This window comes from Anabrus simplex, chromosome 1 (assembly GCF_040414725.1).
Source record: "Anabrus simplex isolate iqAnaSimp1 chromosome 1, ASM4041472v1, whole genome shotgun sequence".
Classification (NCBI taxonomy): domain Eukaryota; kingdom Metazoa; phylum Arthropoda; class Insecta; order Orthoptera; family Tettigoniidae; genus Anabrus; species Anabrus simplex.
In genome coordinates this window covers 17137688-17156013 of record NC_090265.1, presented here as the reverse complement: position 1 = coordinate 17156013, position 18326 = coordinate 17137688, and the positions used below count along the sequence as shown (strand labels likewise).

General features: G+C 41.2%; 1 protein-coding gene across 1 annotated transcript in view; it reads left to right on the top strand.

Moving 5' to 3' along the window:
* LOC136859594 (oxidized low-density lipoprotein receptor 1) overlaps window positions 1–16723 on the top strand; it is a 104005-nt gene extending 87282 nt beyond the window's left edge. The window contains exons 4-6 of the mRNA XM_067138705.2: window positions 4883–5087; window positions 7193–7384; window positions 13926–16723. Coding sequence (XP_066994806.1) covers window positions 4883–5087; window positions 7193–7384; window positions 13926–14251 — 723 coding nt within the window. The 3' untranslated portion in view covers window positions 14252–16723. The remainder of the gene's footprint in view (window positions 1–4882; window positions 5088–7192; window positions 7385–13925) is intronic.
* The last annotated feature ends 1603 nt before the right edge of the window (window positions 16724–18326 follow it).

The following is an 18326-nucleotide window of genomic DNA, read 5'->3' as shown; positions in this document are numbered from 1 at the left end:
GGCTGAGCCAGCTTGAAGTACAGCTGGCTCTTTCTACTAGTTTTCCTGGTCAGTATTATAACTCAAGGGAGTTGCCTTTTTTACAGTACATATCTTATGATTAATAAAATCTAGAACAATATTTGCTATCTTTCGTTTACCTGAATTGTTTAGATGAAGGCCATGCTTTGTGTAACAGTGTCTCTCGAAACTGCTGCTATCAATTACCTGTGTATTACGAAAATGTTTACAAATTTTAACCATATCTGTATTAACTTTGTCCACTTCAGTGTTCACATACGAGTCTCTAATCAAATCATGCCTGTGGGGCACGTTCACTACAAAAATGTTAGTGTGAGTCAGCTTACCTAGTGTACATTTAAGTTCCGAAATAACATTCTTAGCGTCGTTGTGAGCTACGTCGTTCGTCCCGCCAATGATCACTACTGCATCACGACTTCCGAGATTTCTTGCCGCCTGCTCCGTGTTTCCCAAACCTCTTAATTGGGGCCCCAGGATAGATGACTGCCGATGCTGCAATATCTTCATTGACCATTTTCTTCGCAATTCCCCTCGCCTGGCTATCACCAAATATAAGAACATTCGATACTTTCGCCGGTGCACTGTGTGGGATTTTAGGCCTAACTTTGCCGCTTCTCGTAACGGATTTTGCGCTATACGTTTGACTGCTTCCTATACGGATACCTTGCGTATCGCTTACTTCCCTCAGGGATGAAAATCTATTTTTGGTGTCAATTACAAAGTTGTCCTTATTAAACTGTACACTTTTCCTCCTAGAATCTGAAGCAACTTGACACCACGCGCTAGAATTCTCGGAGCCACCTGTGTTCTGAGTGTTTACTGGTACCGGTACTTTTGATTCCAGTACACGTACCTTTTCCTTTAAAATCTCATTCTCCGCTTTTAATGCTTGTAAATCCTGTTGCAATAAAGAGAGAATTACAAGTACATTATCATTACCTCTATCCTCCAAGTAATGAGACGCCAGCGATTCGTTGACCGTTGTAGGCCTAGGTTTGTTACCGCTATTCAAATTGCTCTCGCCACAGCTAACACAAGTCCAAGTATCTTCATTTTCAGCAAAACCAGCACTACATATACACTCAAAATGGTACCAAATTAAACACTTTTCACACTGGATACCATTCTTCACTCGCTTCTTGTTTACACCACATTTATTCCCGATTATTTCGCAAGAGAACCGGGAGCTATCTTCACTTACATCCTTCGCTGATGCCATCTTGGCAGTGCCACCACAAGGTGAGCCTCACATAATTTAGTAGATAGGTCTACTGCTTGAAGAGTGGGCCATCCTTGCCAGAGATCACAAGGTAAGCCTCACATAATTTAGTAGATAGGCCTATCACTTGAAGAGTGGGCCAGAGACCACAAGGTGAGCCTCGCATAATTTAGTAGATACCGCTTGAAGAGTGGGCCAGAGACCACAAGGTGAGCCTCACATAATTTAGTAGATAGTGCTTGAAGAGTGGGCCAGAGACCACAAGATGAGCATCACATAATTTAGTAGATACTGCTTGAATTTCATTACTGAGTAATTTTTTTTTTGCTAATGGCTTTACATCGCACCGACACAGATAGGTCTTTTGGCGATGATGGGAGATGAAAGGCCTAGGAGTTTGAAAAAAGCGGCCATGGTCTTAATTAAGGTACAGTCCCAGCATTTGCCTAGTGTGAAAATGGGAAACCACTGAAAACCATCTTCAGGGCTGCCGACAGTGGGATTCAAACCCACTATCTCCCGGATGCAAGCTCACAGCCACGCGCCCCTGACCGCAAGGCCAACTCGCCCGGTAATGAGTAATTTTTACATCAAGCAAATAAAAGTAACTTACTCATTACTCTCCTGTCCGGCTCCATGGCTAAATGCTTAGTGTGCTGGCCTTCGGTTACAGGGGTCCCGGGTTTGATTCCCGGCAGGGTCGGGAATTTTAACCTTAATTGGTTAATTTCACTAGCACGGAGGCTGGGTGTACGTGTCGTCTTCATCATCATTTCATCCTCATCATGACGTGCAGGTTGCCTACGGGGGTCAAATCAAAAGACCTGCATCTGGTGAGCCGAACATGTCCTCGGACACTCCCGGCACTAAAAGCCATACGCCATTCCATTCCATTACTCTCCTATCTTACATACTCTTCAATGGTGATGTCCATTATAGCTCTGTTTCTATGAGTTTCGACTTGACAGTTAACTGGAGGTCATACAATTGTGTCAAACTGTTACAAGTACAAACAGCTGATTCATGACACACAACACGAACGGAAATGTATATACTCAAATATAAGTCCAGAATCAATTATTCTTTGTAGCAACATGCATAACTCACATGAGATTAACAATAACACATAACATTTAGGATAAGGCTCAATGCTCGAAGAGATAAAACACAAGAAAATGAAATTAAATTTCTACTCACCATCTAGAAGGGCTCGCATCGCTAATTGAGTCAATTTCTCCTAAGGAAGGATCTGTAGTGAAGTACACAACACACTGAATCTGCTTTAACTATATTTTGTTTATGTTTATATTGTCTTTGTATCGTAACTTGGTTACTGGGGGGGGGGAGTGGTGTAGGCCGCCCCTAGTGGACTTTGAGTGAACTAAAAAACCGTAGATAACTCGTCTTTGCCGAGAGAAAAGTGGCAGAAAAAAGTAAAGATGGACTGAGCTGTTTTTGTAGATTTGTATAGCGATAATTGTGGTGTAAAATAAAAGTGTAGTTAAAGCAGATTCAGTGTGTTGTGTACTTCACTACAGATCCTACAAAGGAAACACGCCACTCATTTCTGAGTCACTATTGGCATTGTCATAGTCTTTTGAGGTTTCTCTCTCGCTTGACGAGATAATAACGTCTTCAACATGATCATATGTGATACTTTCCCTTTCCCAAGCTTTACTTATCTCAGATTGTGTCTCACAGCCTTGCTTCAGTCTTCTGCAGTTACACGGCCTATGGCTTCCCAAAGAAGTCTTTCAGCTTCCGAAGCTGTGAAGAGTCATTTATTTGCAGCTACATATTGCTTCACTTGGGCCCAATTCAGTGAAGGTGAACAACATTAAGCCCATGCCTCCTGACTATTTCATCCACCACGTAAACTGGGTAATAGGGCTTGTTTTATTTCACAAGATGCATAAGATGTGCCCTTTGTCATGTCATTGTGAACTGAAATATTGTGCTCTTTCAACCATTCAATCAGCTCATTATTTCTAGCCATCATTGTTGGTGCTTTGTCACGCATGACCGAGTGAACTGAGCACAATACAACACACACCTGATAGCACGTGGTTATAGTAAACAACACTGGGAACCGGAACTAGAGTCTAACGTGCTCAATCAGAGCAATCAGCTGCCTATGATTGGCTGTTTATTAATTCACTTAGCCTCCGCCAAAAGGCAGCGTTCAAATGTCAAGTTGAAACTCATAAGACCTTATGAAGTGACGATAAGAAGATAGCACCACGAAACAGAACACATTTACAGCCCACTGAAGGAAGAGGGGACAAGGATAAACATGAAGACACAGCAAGGTGATCCCTTTTCCTGTGTTTTCATGCCTTTCATCTTTCCACACCTAGGTGAAGAGCTGTCAATGTTGAAGCTCACCCTCCTGAAATGGGCTTACATGGGTGACAGCAGGATTTTTCCACGGGGGCACAATAACACTTTCCGAAATCAACTTTCCTGATGGAGAGAAGATATCAATTTCTTCTGTTTCATAACTACCTGTTGTTGATGATGATGAGATACACAATGTCCTCATTTTTGTTTCATTTCTTACTTGCACCATTAAATGCAGCATTTTGCTGCTGTGAAACCATTGGCTACGGTAACACTGAAATTGCTGGAGATTTAGGAATTGCTGATACCATACTTTGCACAGTTGTTAGTAAAAGAAACACTATTTTAGACCAATTTTAAAAAAATTGGGTGTAAAATCAACAATGTTAATAATTTGGAAACCTGATGTGTTATATCAGTACAAATTTCACTGTAAAGACGTATCTCTGAAATAACCTCTTTAAACTTATTCCTGACAATAGAAAAATTATTTCAATAATTATATGACATAATACCTGAACATGATTTGTAAGTAATTCTTAGTTATACATAAAACTTTGATATACAGGATGTATCCGTGATGATGTTACAAACTTTCAAGGATGATGGAGGATGGCACAATTTGAGATAAGGAGCCGTAGTCTGGAAATGTTTGAGTCAAAAGTTATTAATAATCCAAGTTGTCCCTACAAAGTGGATAGGAAGAGGAGGTCCTGTTTCATGGCCTGCTCATTCACCTGATCTCATTCTACTTGATTCCTCCTTGTGGGGCCATGTGAAAAGCCTTCTGTACGAGACACCTGTTGAGATATCTTGGCAAGAATTCTCGCTAACAGCAATGCTGTTCAAAGGACACCGGGGATATTCGAACGGGTATGACAGAATTTTGTGCGATGATGCCTTGCCTGCATTGACGCAGGGTGATGCCATATTGAATGTTTGTTGTAAATGGAGCAGCTTGTGTAACTTGTGCAGGTAAATGGAATTAAATGAGCAGAATTTTGCTTAACTTTTGACTTGGTCATTTCTGGATTATGGTTCCTTACCTCAAATTGATCCATTTGCCGTCCTACATCATCCTGAAAGTTTGTAACATCACAGATACACCCTGTATATATAATTCAGGTTCATCTGTATATGACAGGTTATCTTCTAGAACTTCCATGATCATCATCACTAACTGCTCCTTTCTGATGTAACATATCTCATAGGTGGGTTTCAGCACTGATAACACTGATCTCACAGCTCTGCTGATAATGCAAAACGGAGAGAAGTTCACCAGCACACTTGTTCTTCATTTAGGTGATGAAGCCAACGACGGAGCGCTATATCGTGAACAAGCCTTCCTCCGAAGCCACAGAAGGCACAAAGCGAGAGGTGACTGAGACCGACCTGTATTTGCTCGGCGCCATCGAGAAGCTGGTTTACAGGGTCGACTTCATGGAGAAGAGACTGCGCAGAGTGGAAGAACTTCTGTACCACGTGATGGCAGGCAACAGCATTCACGGTAAGTTGAGCTTAGCATAATAGAGGAGCAAACCTTAGAAAAAGGGAGCAGTCACTTTTAAAATGGCATTATTAAAATGTCATGTTCCACACGTCAACTGGGGATTAAATGGACGGACCTACCCAAGGCTGCTGATAGAGTAAATCATGGGAGCCTACAGATGAAAATGAGAGCTATTGGAGTAGACAAGTGAGTGACTGAATGAGTGGGTGAAGTCTTATCTGATCCTGTAATGGTTAAGAGGGGAGGAGGGTCCCACAGGGCACTATTATTGGACCTTTATGTTTTCTTATGTATATAAATAATATCAGTAACTTTTTTTACAACTAATTTATGAATAAATAAATTTTTTTAGAAACTATTTGAGAAAGAAAACACGACAAAACAAAGAACCTGACAGCTGTAGATTGACGAGCTGAAACTGAAAAGAATGGCTCAGATATGACCAAAATAAATAATATGAGTAAAAAACTGGAATCACAGATAAAGCTTTTTAGCAGATGATGTAGTAAATAAGTTACAACTGTAAGACTATGTAAACAACACATAGGAAATCTGCCACCTGGGTGACTGCAGATCAGTGTTGAACGGTCGATTGATTGATTCATTGATTGATATAAGGAAAGATCTTGAATCACTGAATCATTTATTTCGTATTAAACAATAAGTGCAATAGCCTTCATCATAATTAATATTGGTGTTGGCCTTCTGACCTGGTCGAAGCTCACTCTGCTTGGTTGGTGGATGGGAATGCAGAGCTGCGGTATAGGTATCGCCACCGGTATGGTCGAAGCTCACTCTGCTTGGTTTGTCAATCAGAATGCAGAGCTATAGAGCTACGGCAGAGGTGTTGCCACTGGTATGGCCAAAGCTCACTCTGCTCGGTTGGTGGATGGGAATGCACAGCAGTAGAGCTACGGTAGAGGTGTCGCCACCGGTATGGTCGAAGCTCACTCTGCTTGGTTGGTGGATTTGAATGCAGAGCTATAGAGCTACAGTAGAGGTGTCGCCACCGGTATGGTCGAAGTTCACTCTGCTTGGTTTGTCGATCGGAATGCAGAGCTATAGAGCTAGGCAGACGTGTCACCACCGGTATGGTCAAAGCCTACTCTGCTCGGTTGGTCGATGGGAATGCAGAGCTGTAGAGCTCGGTAGAGGTGTCGCCACCGGTATGGCCGAAGCTCACTCTGCTCGGTTGGTGGATGGGAATGCAGAGCTGTAGAGCTACGGTAGAGGTGTCGCCACCGGTATGGTCGAAGCTCACTCTGCTTGGTTTGTCGATCAGAATGAAGAGCTATAGAGCTATGGTAGAGGTGTCACCACCGGTATGAGGAGCTATACCAGCCAGGGAGTAGATTTAGAGTAAATTTGAGATATCCAGTGATAGTTGTACATGACTCGTTCGAAACAATACTAACTTGTTTGGTATGATGATTCCTGTTAATCTTTTTTTTGCTAGGGGCTTTACATCGCACCGACGCAGATAGGTCTTATGGCGACGATGGGATAGGAAAGGCCTAGGAGTTGGAAGGAAGCGGCCGTGGCCTTAATTAAGGTACAGCCCCAGCATTTGCCTGGTGTGAAAATGGGAAACCACGGAAAACCATCTTCAGGGCTGCCGATAGCGGGATTCGAACCTACTATCTCCCGGATGCAAGCTCACAGCCGAGCGCCTCTACGCGCACGGCTCCTGTTAATCTAATGTAACAGTAGATAAATATTAAGAGTGATGAACTGTAAAATGATGTAAGTAAATCCTGTTCTGTAGAGTGAACAAATTACTGAATAAATGTAGGTAGGTAGATAGGTTGATAAAACAGGAAAGTTATAAAAGGTTGACTTTACAGTCACTTACTAACAAGGGTAGTAATCATACACAGATAAACTATAGGGTCACTTCAGTCTGTCAGAAAAAGGGAGCTAAATGAGCAATAATATAGTAGAATTATCATGACCATTCACAAATTGGAATGGCTGTGTAGTTTATCTTAAAGTTTATTTACAAATTTTACATTTTCATTCATCCTGCCTTGTGAAAGTTTTTGATTTTCCTTGTAATCAAATATGACAATTTTGAAAATGGGAATGTGGTTCTATAATTACAGAGCAACAAGACCCATGTCCTAGCAACTTCAGCCGAGTGGGAAGAAACTGCTACCACTTCAGCCGACGTGAGTATAACTGGAAGACAGCATCAGCTTTCTGCAAAACTCTGCGTGGTAATCTGGCAGAGTTTGAGAGTGCTGGCGAGAACCAAGACATTATTGCTTACATCCAGACACACTCTGACTTAAGAAGTAAGTGAAACTTCATCTCCAGTTTATTGGCTCATTTATTGTCCTTTTGTGGTAACTATAACCACAATACACTGCAAGCAGTGCTGTCTGAGTGCACACAGTTCAGTTCACAGCAATGTTCGATGTGAGCGAACAGCTTGAGAGAAAATCAATTGCGGGATTATGATGATGTTGATGTTTGTTGTTTAAAGGGGCCTAACACCTAAGGTCATCAGCCCAAATTGAGGGATTGAAAGCACAAAGGTTCTGTAATAACGTATTTTACAAGGATAGACTGTTAACAAAGACAATAACAAAGCAACTTGAAAAGGAGTGAATTGTAAGCATAATGATTGTTTTACACTGACCAGGTTCACAGCAGAATTATACAGTTCATTAACTTAGCTTCTTTCTTATTGTTCTATGTACTGTGAAGACAGTTATGCCAGTCTGATGTGCCAATATCAACATGTGATTTAGATTGGCTCTTAAAGAGCCTGTCAGAAATATCCAAAAGTTTATCTTCTATTAACTTTTAGAATGCCAGACAACAATATATAATTATTTGATACTTGCAGACTATAAATGTCATTTTATCCATATTGATGGTTGAACTCTTACATTAAAGCCAAAACTAGTATCATCTTATAAGATGAGTGTTAATTAGACATGTTTCAACTCGATACGAGTCACCTTCAGCAAAACACTTTCAATTAAAATGACATTAAACCTCCAATTGCCAAGCTTTTCCACACTTTTATTTTACCAAGCAGGGTATTTTGACTACCCCAACACAATTTTGTAATTTACTGTAAAGTTTGTTTTCAGATTCTATTATTTTCAATAAATAGCTTTATTTAGTATTGTCACTGACATCAGAATTGTCTAGACTTTTCAAAATCCCTTCTCTAGACAATCATTTCGGCATCCTTTCTTGCAGCTGAAATCTATTATAATCATGTTATTTCAGCACAAGAGCAAACGTCATAGTAACTGAAACAATGGATAACAATGTACGCATTAGAGCTAAATAATGGGAGTAGAGTAATATTCAACAACAAAGATGCAGGAGAGAAATATTTTGCAAAAACTTCATTTTTAAACAGGAATTTCATATCAAGGTCTCAGCAAAGGGACACGAGTTGGTTGTCGGCTGGTGAAGCCTATGCGGTGCAGTTGCCTCCTTACAGTCCTGGTAGAAATGGTTCCTGACTACCAACATTTAACTGGGCGGTGATCTGACCCACAGTAGTCTGTCAAGTGCCCAGTATGATGTCCATTTGTAAAACATCTGTGGTCTTCCTGTCTGATGGTTTACATGCGTGGTAATATTCTCTCTGCGATATTGAAGATCCACCCACGACATTGTTGACCTCAGAAACCCAAATTCGCGTGTAATCTCCGCAATGCTATGACGCATGCGCCATGCACCAATGATTATCCCACGTTCAAAGTCGGTTAACTTGCGACGTGTTGCCATTTTCACGACACTGGTGTCTGTGACAGATTGCTTAGCTAGCCGCAATGCTCAGGGGTCATACACGGCACATTTTCTCAAGGGACACACCTTCCCGTGACTTTTGGCCGCTGAGTGTATATTAGTCGGTTATGTGCACTGATCACAGAAATGCTGTCATCACTTAGGTTTTGTGATCACAGAAATCACTGTGTAATTTCTAGAGCTTGAATCGCCTTGAGCACACTGGGAACACTTTAGGCCTACTTCTTTATTACCATGATCATTAGATAGAACCTGTGTAGCACATATGGAGAGACCTCCATCACAAAACACAAATTCTTCAAATCCAACATTATGGTCCAGACGACTCCATTCTTCAGGGCAGGATAAAACTGAAGTCCTACTTCCATCATCTTCATCATCTCAAACTCCTGCTCCTTCACCATCCTTTTCCTCTGCTGTTGTCCTTGTGATTCCAGCTTTAACAGAGCACTTGCAGATTGATTCAGTCTTCACGCTGTTCCAGGCTGATCGAATGAAGTGCACAGCGTGGAAATAAGCATTTTTTTTAGAATTTGCTTTACGTCGCACCGACACAGAGAGGTCTTATGGCGACGATGGGGTAGGAAAGGGCTAGGAGTGGGAAGGAAGCAGCCGTGGCCTTAAGTAAGGTGCAGTCCCAGCATTTGCCTGGTGTGAAAATGTGAAACCACAGAAAACCATCTTCAGGGCTGCTGACAGTATGGTTCAAATCTACTATCTCCCGGGTGCAAGCTCACAGCTGTGCAACACTAACCGCACAACCAACTGACCTAGTGTTAAGGAATAACATTACAGTATAAATCTGACAAAAACATAGCAATATACAGTACTGCAGTTTGTACATACTGTACAGTAAATTACAATACTTACCTGGAATACAATGATCTTTGGTGTTTCCTCTCCTACATCAATATCAGCAACCACTCTCTGTACCAGCAGCTTCCAATAATGAACCTTCATCGTAGGTATTATCCCTAAATCCAATGGCTGCAAATGACTGGTGCTGTTTGCTGGAAGGAAGGCAAGTTCAATGTTACTCAAGGTCAATTAGCTGGGATGTGCAGGGTAGTTGCCTAACAAAACAAGATCTTCCTTTTCTGACGACACATTCTGTCATTCAGTTTTTGACATGAATGTGTCTTACGGATGGGGGTAATCCGAAAATTTGTGTAACTTAGTGTGACAAAATGTGTGATGGATGCAACGTCACATTAGTCATTACTGTAGGCCTTGGTTACCAAAGATGCTGCGGCTACAAGTTAAGTTCCCTTTCATGTAGAGTTGCAGTTCTCCTTGATATAACACTGAGTTCTTTACTGAAAAACATATTCATGATCATTAACTTTTTGCGAAGGGAAACGTTTCTTTTCCAGATATGCTGATCATCCAGACTTTGTTATTGGCCTCGTATTGAACAAGAAGTGATTACAGACTCTTCAGACAGTGAGGTTCGGCTGATTTTCTGATGACTTAACGGAGGAAGCTTATCAGCTCAGTCTGCCTTTGTTGTAAGATGTACTGTTAGGCCAGTGGTGAATTTTCCATACATGCGATTGATGTGCTACATCTCTTGTATTTTCAATGAAAAATAAAAAAATATTCACTGCTCATATTTTCATGGAAGTTATTTTATAAAATTCAAACGCACAGTAATCGATACTCAGAGATGGAAGTAATGAGCGTGGCTGGTTAGTGACTGTTACTAATTATTGCCAAACTACTCCAGAGATGGCAGTACAAGAATTGAACCCTTGTTGGTTGTTGAACTCTTCTGTGGGGTTGGAATGCGGTACGAACAGCCACATCCATTAAGAGGGCGTGTAAGTTATCGCGCGTGGCTGGGATTTATTCCTTATTTCATGAAATAGTGGAGTTCTTGCTTCTGAGCGGTTCTTTTCTTGTGCTATAAATGATGATATATGACAAATGTGTGTTGCAGTATTAGTATTATAGTATTTAGTTTTGGTGCTTGTAGTGTAAATATCAAACAAAGAAAATGCGGGAATGATGTGATTTTGCAATTACATCACACCGATCAGAGAGTAGTTCATTAGGAATGGATGTAGGAGCGCCAGTGTCGCGCGTTTCTACTGCGCAATCCAAATTGAATTATTCTAAGCATTGTGTAATTGAATGATTACTTAGAGAAATGTTTAGTATGCTTTCTTTTAAGGAGAAAAGCAGAATTATAAATGAAGGACAACCGCGTCCAACTCGGAATGTAAGTACACAACTAAAGTTGTGTGTTCGTCATTTCAACAAAAATATTTATTTACCCATGGGAAGGGAGAGCCTTGTCTTAGGCCCCCAGACCCCGGCACCCGTGCCCATCTCTGTCCGTGAGCCATCTGTGTACCATGTACAGCCCACAAACCTAAGACGGGCTCCAGCATCCGTGACCCACTCCTCCCTTGTGGGTATCACCACTGTGAACTTATAGTTCAGATTAAAACTAGGCTTCATCAAGTCCCCGATCATCATTGTCGTAGGCCAAGTCTGGTGGAGCCTTGTAAGAATAGAAGCAGTCGCCACTGTGTTAGCTGCTCTCTGCTCCTTCTGCCCCCATGACAAGGATCACATTTCACCACGAGAGTTTTGTCTGGTAGGAGGTTAAGGAATATCCTTGTTTCATCACAATAATAGATGTCAGTAGAATCGTAACATTCTATAATTCTGGGAATTTCATTTTCTTTCCACTGACAGACTACATTCCCATCTATAGTGTTGGCCTCTCCATAAAACCTGCAGCCCGTTATGTCATATCTATTCTTAAACTTTGCAACTAGCCAGGGGAATCTCATCTGTCATGTTAAGCTGTTTAGCGACACCCAATGCCTTCTCTTGTAGCATATTACCATCAAAGAGGACATTTTTTTATATTGTTGATTGAACCAGAATATAAGTCACTTTTCTAGATCAGCAAATTGCCCAAACTTACAGTTTCATTGCTAGAATCAGGCCTTGATGCATTTTTCTGTATTTCCTCTGCATTGTTTATTACTATTGTCAAAGTTGAATACAGCAGTTAGAGATGCTCAGAAATGTTCTTTTTTGTTTCATTAGGTTTGTTTTTAACCTCAACTGGTCTTATTAACTTTTCCTCAAGACTTGAGAATTTTCTGGGTTTCCTTTTACAGTTGGCTTTACGTTGCACTGACACAGATAGGTCTTATGGCGACGATGGGAAAGGAAAGGGCTAAGAGTGGGAAGGAAGCAGCCATGACCTTAATTAAGGTACAGCCCCAACATTTGCCTGGTGTGAAAATGGAAAACCATGAAAAACTATCTTCAGGGCTGCCAACAGTGGGGTTTGAACCCACTATCTCCTGAATGCAAGCTCACAGCTGCGTGACCCTAACTGCATGGCCGACTCACTCGGTTTTTCTGGGTTTCTTCTTTACCTGTTAATAGGCACACATGGTTTTTCTTCGTGACTCCAGTGTTCATTGAATTGCAAACACAGAACGAGACCTTATCCTATTGTATTGTCGACACATTGCAGGGATTATGTGTACACAGAGCATTGACATCTATTGTTGCATTATCAGCAGCAAATCTTTTATCCGCATGTTGTATCAAAAAGGTTAACTTAAAATAGTCTGGGGTTATCGAATTTGATGGGATTAATGTTGTCAGTTTTCTTTCTGTGACCCTCATGGTGTAACAGCCCCGAAGGGCCTTGGCCTACCAAGCCACTGCTGCTCAGCCCGAAGGCCTGCAGATTACGAGGTGTCGTATGGTCAGCATGAATCCTCTCGGCCGTTACTCTTGACCGGGGCCGCTGTCTCATCGTCAGATCGCTTCTCAATTGTAATCACATAGGCTGAGTGGACCTTGAACCAGCGCTCAGATCCAGGTAAAAATCCCTGACCTGGCTGGGAATTGAACCCGGAGCCCCTGGGTAAGAGGCAGGCATGCTACCCCCTCATATCCTCAGTACTGTACAGTGTATAAATGAGTAGGTGAATGATCATGTTTTGTTCGTGGTTTGTGGTGATGATTATTGTTTTAAGAGGAAGTACAACTGGGCAATCATCCTCTATTAACATTAATCTGAGGGAAAAAATGGAAGGAGTCAAACACTTCACATAAGTGAAGGTATCAGCCAAAGAAAGACAAGGGCCATGAACGACGTGAAGGTGAAAGACTCCCTGGGCTCTGACACCTAATACCGTCAGGGTCAGGAAAGAACAAGAGTTGACTGAGGGAGGTCGGATAGCAAAGATGAAAGTGAGGAGAAATGTCATACTCAGCTATGGGTCCCGTGGTCACCAACCCATGCCCGCAAGTTAAGAGCCCCTGGAGCTTTTGTTCATGGGGGCAAAAAAATGTGATGTATTAATGAGGAAAATGTATAATTGAGCTAAATATTAATGGACAAAGTTCGGTGCTTAAAAATTTAGTGTAAAACTGCAAAAAATGAAGAACTGAATAATGTATAAATGAGATTCAACTGTTTCTGGCAAATTGTCCCCTTCATGCCACTGGTTCCAGCTTCCACATAAGAAAATCCATTTTTAGCTCTAAAACTCCCTGGATTACTATGATACATCACAAACATAAGCTGCATACTATTCTATAAGAAAACATACTTTTCTGTAACTGTAATATGTCAGCAGTATGTCAGCTTGTAAAATTTACGATGTGATATGCATTTCTTTACTTATACAAGAACAGATTGTGGAACACAACTCACAGTCTAAAAAAGTGTGTGTGACTAATTAAGGGTTCAAGTGCTGAGAAAATTGTGTAAGGCAATGTGCCAAGGCAAATTCAACAGCTGCCTGGGTCATGACATCTCTCTAATTGTCAGTTTGAGTGTGCCAACAATAAATGCTTAAGCATGGAGTGCTATTCAGGGAATTATCCATATATTTAGCTTCTTATTATCAGAGAGATGAGACCCTAGAAATTTTCACCATTCTGATGCTTCTAAATTGTTTACTTCTTTGGTCTCTGTTTTATTATTTGGTAATTCTCCTTTGTTAACACTTGCATCAATGTAGTTGGAGGATTTATTTTCCTTTCTGTATTATTTAACGCTGATTCCTATTTTATTAGGTAAGGACTACTGGACTGGGGGGCTGAACCCAGGGCTTTTGTGGATCTGGTCAAACAGTGCCAGGCCCATTGGATCCAACTCGACATCAGATAACAGCGGCATCAACAACATCCGAGGCAACGGACGTTGTCTGAAACTCGCCTACAACCCTCCGACAAGAGCATATGTTTATCACGGATCGGACTGCTCCATCAAGGCCTATGTGATTTGCGAGTATGAGGAGAATGCGACGAGCAGGGCGTTGGAGAGGATTGCCAAGTCTCTACGCGATGGAAAAGCCAAAGTCGTACAAAATAATGCACCAGTGATTGTCAGTTTTGAGTAGCCGCCAGACATCAGACTCAGAACACAGGAGAACAGACAAAGAAACAAAGATTATGGTGCATTATTGTTCAGACCTGGACACGTACCATCCGGGGAGTTTTTTTAAGATCAACTATGAATATGGTATTTATTTCTAAGACATGCGTGAAAAGACTTTTCTAATAATTATATAGTTTCATTATTGTCTTTATAAACAGGGAGATCACACTGATGAAGCAAACTCATAAGGATGTCAACACATGAATCAAAATAAGTACACAAACTTACGCTTCAACCACCTCCAACTGCAGTTTCTCACTATTGCTCTCTTTGCAGCAGAAGAATTGTATTTTCCTGTTCAACTTTTAACTGTGTTCATGGAAACGGCAGATCAATAGTATGTGTTATAGAAATCAACAACACTTTCTCCCTAAATACACTTGTGGAAAAAAAGTATCCAAACCCCATGAAATAAGGAATGTAGAATAAAATTTTGGCAATATATTTGTCGAGGTAACATATTTAACTGATTAAAGGTACAAGACTAAAGGTTAATATCCACACGAGAAAAGCCATCACAAATGTGCCATATTGGTCTATTAATGACTGGTGTAATCGCCTGACTGTTGAATGCAGGCATGCAAACGTGCAGGTGCTGAATGTCAGCTTGTGGGATGGAGTTCCATGCCTGTTGCACTTGGTCGGTCAATACAGGGATGGTTAATGCTGGTTGTGGATGACACTGGAGTTGTTATCCAATGATGCCCCATACATGCTCAATTGGGGACAGATTGGGGGATTGAGCAGGCCAAAGCAACATGTCGACCCTCTGTAGAGCATGTTTGTTTACAACAGCGGCATGGGGGCGTGCATTATCCTGTTGGAAAATATCCCGGGGAATGCTGTCCATGAATGGCGGTACAACAGGTCAAATCACCAGATGGATGTACACATCTGTAGTCAGGTTGCATGGGATAAACATGAGAGTGCTCCTGCTGTCATAGGAAATTGCTCCCCAGACCAGAACTCCCGGTGTAGGTCCAGTGTGTTGACACCACAGACAGGTGGAATGCAGGCGCTCACCTGGTCTCCTTCTAACCAACATGTGGCCATCACTGGCATCAAGGCAGAACTGGCTTTCAGCGCACAACAGACCATCCTCCAATGAGCCCTCACTTGACACCACTGAAGTTGCAGACAGCGGGCATCTGGCTCAGAGCTGTCCTTCAAGTATCCGATATTGAACAGTTCGTTGAGTCACTGTGGTGCCAATTGCCACTTGAATTGCTGCTGCAGATTCAGTCTGATGCACCACAGCCATCCACCAAATACAGTGGTCCTCCCTCTCGGTGGTGCCAGGGGGACGCCCAGAGCCGGGTCTTCTTGCCAGCGTACCACTGCTGCCAGCATGCATGCACAGTGGAGACATTCCTGCCAAGTCGTTCTGCAGCAGCACAGAAGGAAAATCCACCTTTACATAGCCCTATTATATGGCCTCGTTCAACTTCAGTGAGCTGTTGATACTGGCCTCTTTGTCATCGTAAAGACATTCTTGACCCGTTCACAGTCACTCCGTCCACTCTCGCACAGTACAGCCAGTATTCAAAGCAAACCTGATGTGCAATGTCATGGGGCCGCAACCAGCACCACACTAATGCGATCTGCAGGAAATTTGAATCAACATCATCTTTCAGATGTATAAACATGCCTACCAACTTTCGTTAATCTTGCACAATCCCTTGTTGGTGTTCGGATTTTTTCCGCCAGTGTACTTCTCATGTAATTTACAGCTTTTATCTCTAGTCAGTAGTAACCCAATTGTCCTGATCATCCTTTCAAAATCAATTGTATAAAATATTATAATGCTCAGGTAAGAAACAGACAGAGAGCAGACTCTTACCATGCAAGCAGGTGTGATAGAGTACATAGAAAAGAAAGACATAGGACTAAAATTTTCAGCTGCAGCCTTTACCAGTGGAGGAGAGGGAAGAACTGTGGTGATCATTGCTGAAAAGTAGATACTATTGTGAGGTAAAGTAAGAGGGAGAGAGCGGTTATCTTTTCTTAAGACCAAGTATGTGGTTAAATCCTCAAACTTGTACTAGTATCTTATCACCCTCTTGCCATCAGAGATTCTGATATTGGACATCAACTGGTGTTCAGGTCACTATTCCATTTTAAAGACTTGTCTGAATTAAAATATATACTCTTAACTACCCATGGGTGAGATCTATAAATATTTATTTTTTAAAACAGAAAAGTGAATGTAACCAAAATATGCACCTACATAGTATCTTCAGTATCCACTATATTACTTTATCCCTGTGAACGTGTGACTTTGATGTCCTATGCAATGAAATTTTGTGTGGTAAAGATGTCTAGTTTTAAACACAAAATAATAGGACATCAAGGAAGACCCTATACAAATCTCTGTATTGGCTTAACAACAGAGCAAATTCATCTTGTAATAATATATTTTTATTTATACACATAATAAAGAACAACCAAATGTGATTAAGTTGTTTCTCATTCTTGAGAGAATTTATTTTTTATATTTTATTCCTTGGTGTAACAAGCATTTCTCTTACAGTCTATTGCCTTATTGTACACGATGATTTATACAAACCAGGTGGTTGATACCTATTCCCACTTTGACTTGTCACTGTACTGGGTGATATATCCCTCGTGGGACCACTCCAGGTGCATTTGGCAAAGCTCTGATGTTCTCACCTTACTGTATATGTCTCATTCCAATGCTTGAAAACTGGCTGAGAAGCCACAGGATCAGTAGGAGATTAACTCTTGGAACATTTACATGTGTTTACCTACATAGTATCTTCAGTATCCAGTATATTACTTTATCCCTGTGAATGTGTGACTTTGATGTCCTATGCAATGAAATTTTGTCATTGTTATCATCATTATCGTCATCATCACCACCACCACTATCTATTTCCCTTGTCCAGCTTCCGCTGGGTTGGAATGTTTATAGCACCTTTCCATTTTCCTCTATCCAACCACTATGGTTCCTTCTTATTATACTGTTCTTAAAACATTAATGCTCTTCAGGCTTTTTCAGTCGTGAAATTACCAGAGTTTTGCCCCAGCATGGCAGTGGGCTCATCAGTTGGTTTGATGCTGCTGAGACACCACTGTGAGCCTCCTATGTAGGACAATACAGTGACAGCGAACTAGGGAAAGTATGTACCTCCACGTTGTCTGGGTCTCCATCTTGCCCTACTTCCTGACGTCCTCATTTCTTACTCTGTCCTTTCTTGTCTTTCCTATTACTTCTTAACATTTTCAACGCTACAATATTTTAACATGGACCCTGGTAGAAAAATGGGTCATTTTCCTGAAATTAAATACATTACCACACAACAGTGAAACACAGTACATACCTGATTTTTGTATCATATATCACGAAGTACATATCTAAAGTATTTTGATTACACTGGTCATAGAAAACATAAAAAATAAACAAGAGAAAATGTTAACGTTAACACTCAACTTTTACCAATAAGCATGCTCAAACAATAAAAATGAATTATTTAATGTGGCTACTTAAGCCACAAATAAACACAAGTACATTTGAAATACAAAATTTGGTATAATAGCCCTGAAAACATTGGGTGATGCATAGTCCAATCTTATCCTCCTTGCACCACCATCTACAGTACTTTCTTTTTGCAGTACAGGTGAATCATCAGCCTGCGTCTCTTTGCCTAAATTAAAAAAATAAGACCAAATTTCGGAAGAGGTGGAGTATTTGTATTGTTTGTATTCAGAGTAAAATAATACAGCTAAAGAAACTTGCACTGGAAAGTGACGTAAAAAATAAAAATCTTGCCCAAACTCTCACTTGATACGTCATATGGTTCATAAGCAGAGTATTCATCACTGTCATCTATTTCTGAACCCGCTTCTCCTGATGACAATTTCACTACCATTGAGCCGGCGTGAGGACAAATTTATACAGTAATACAGCTGACAGTGGAACATATTTGGCACGCTCAGCACCCGGCACATCGGGTAGAGATCACGGCAAGGGGAAATTATCCTTTTTATCGTTTAGGTTCAAACTTCCCAGTAACTGC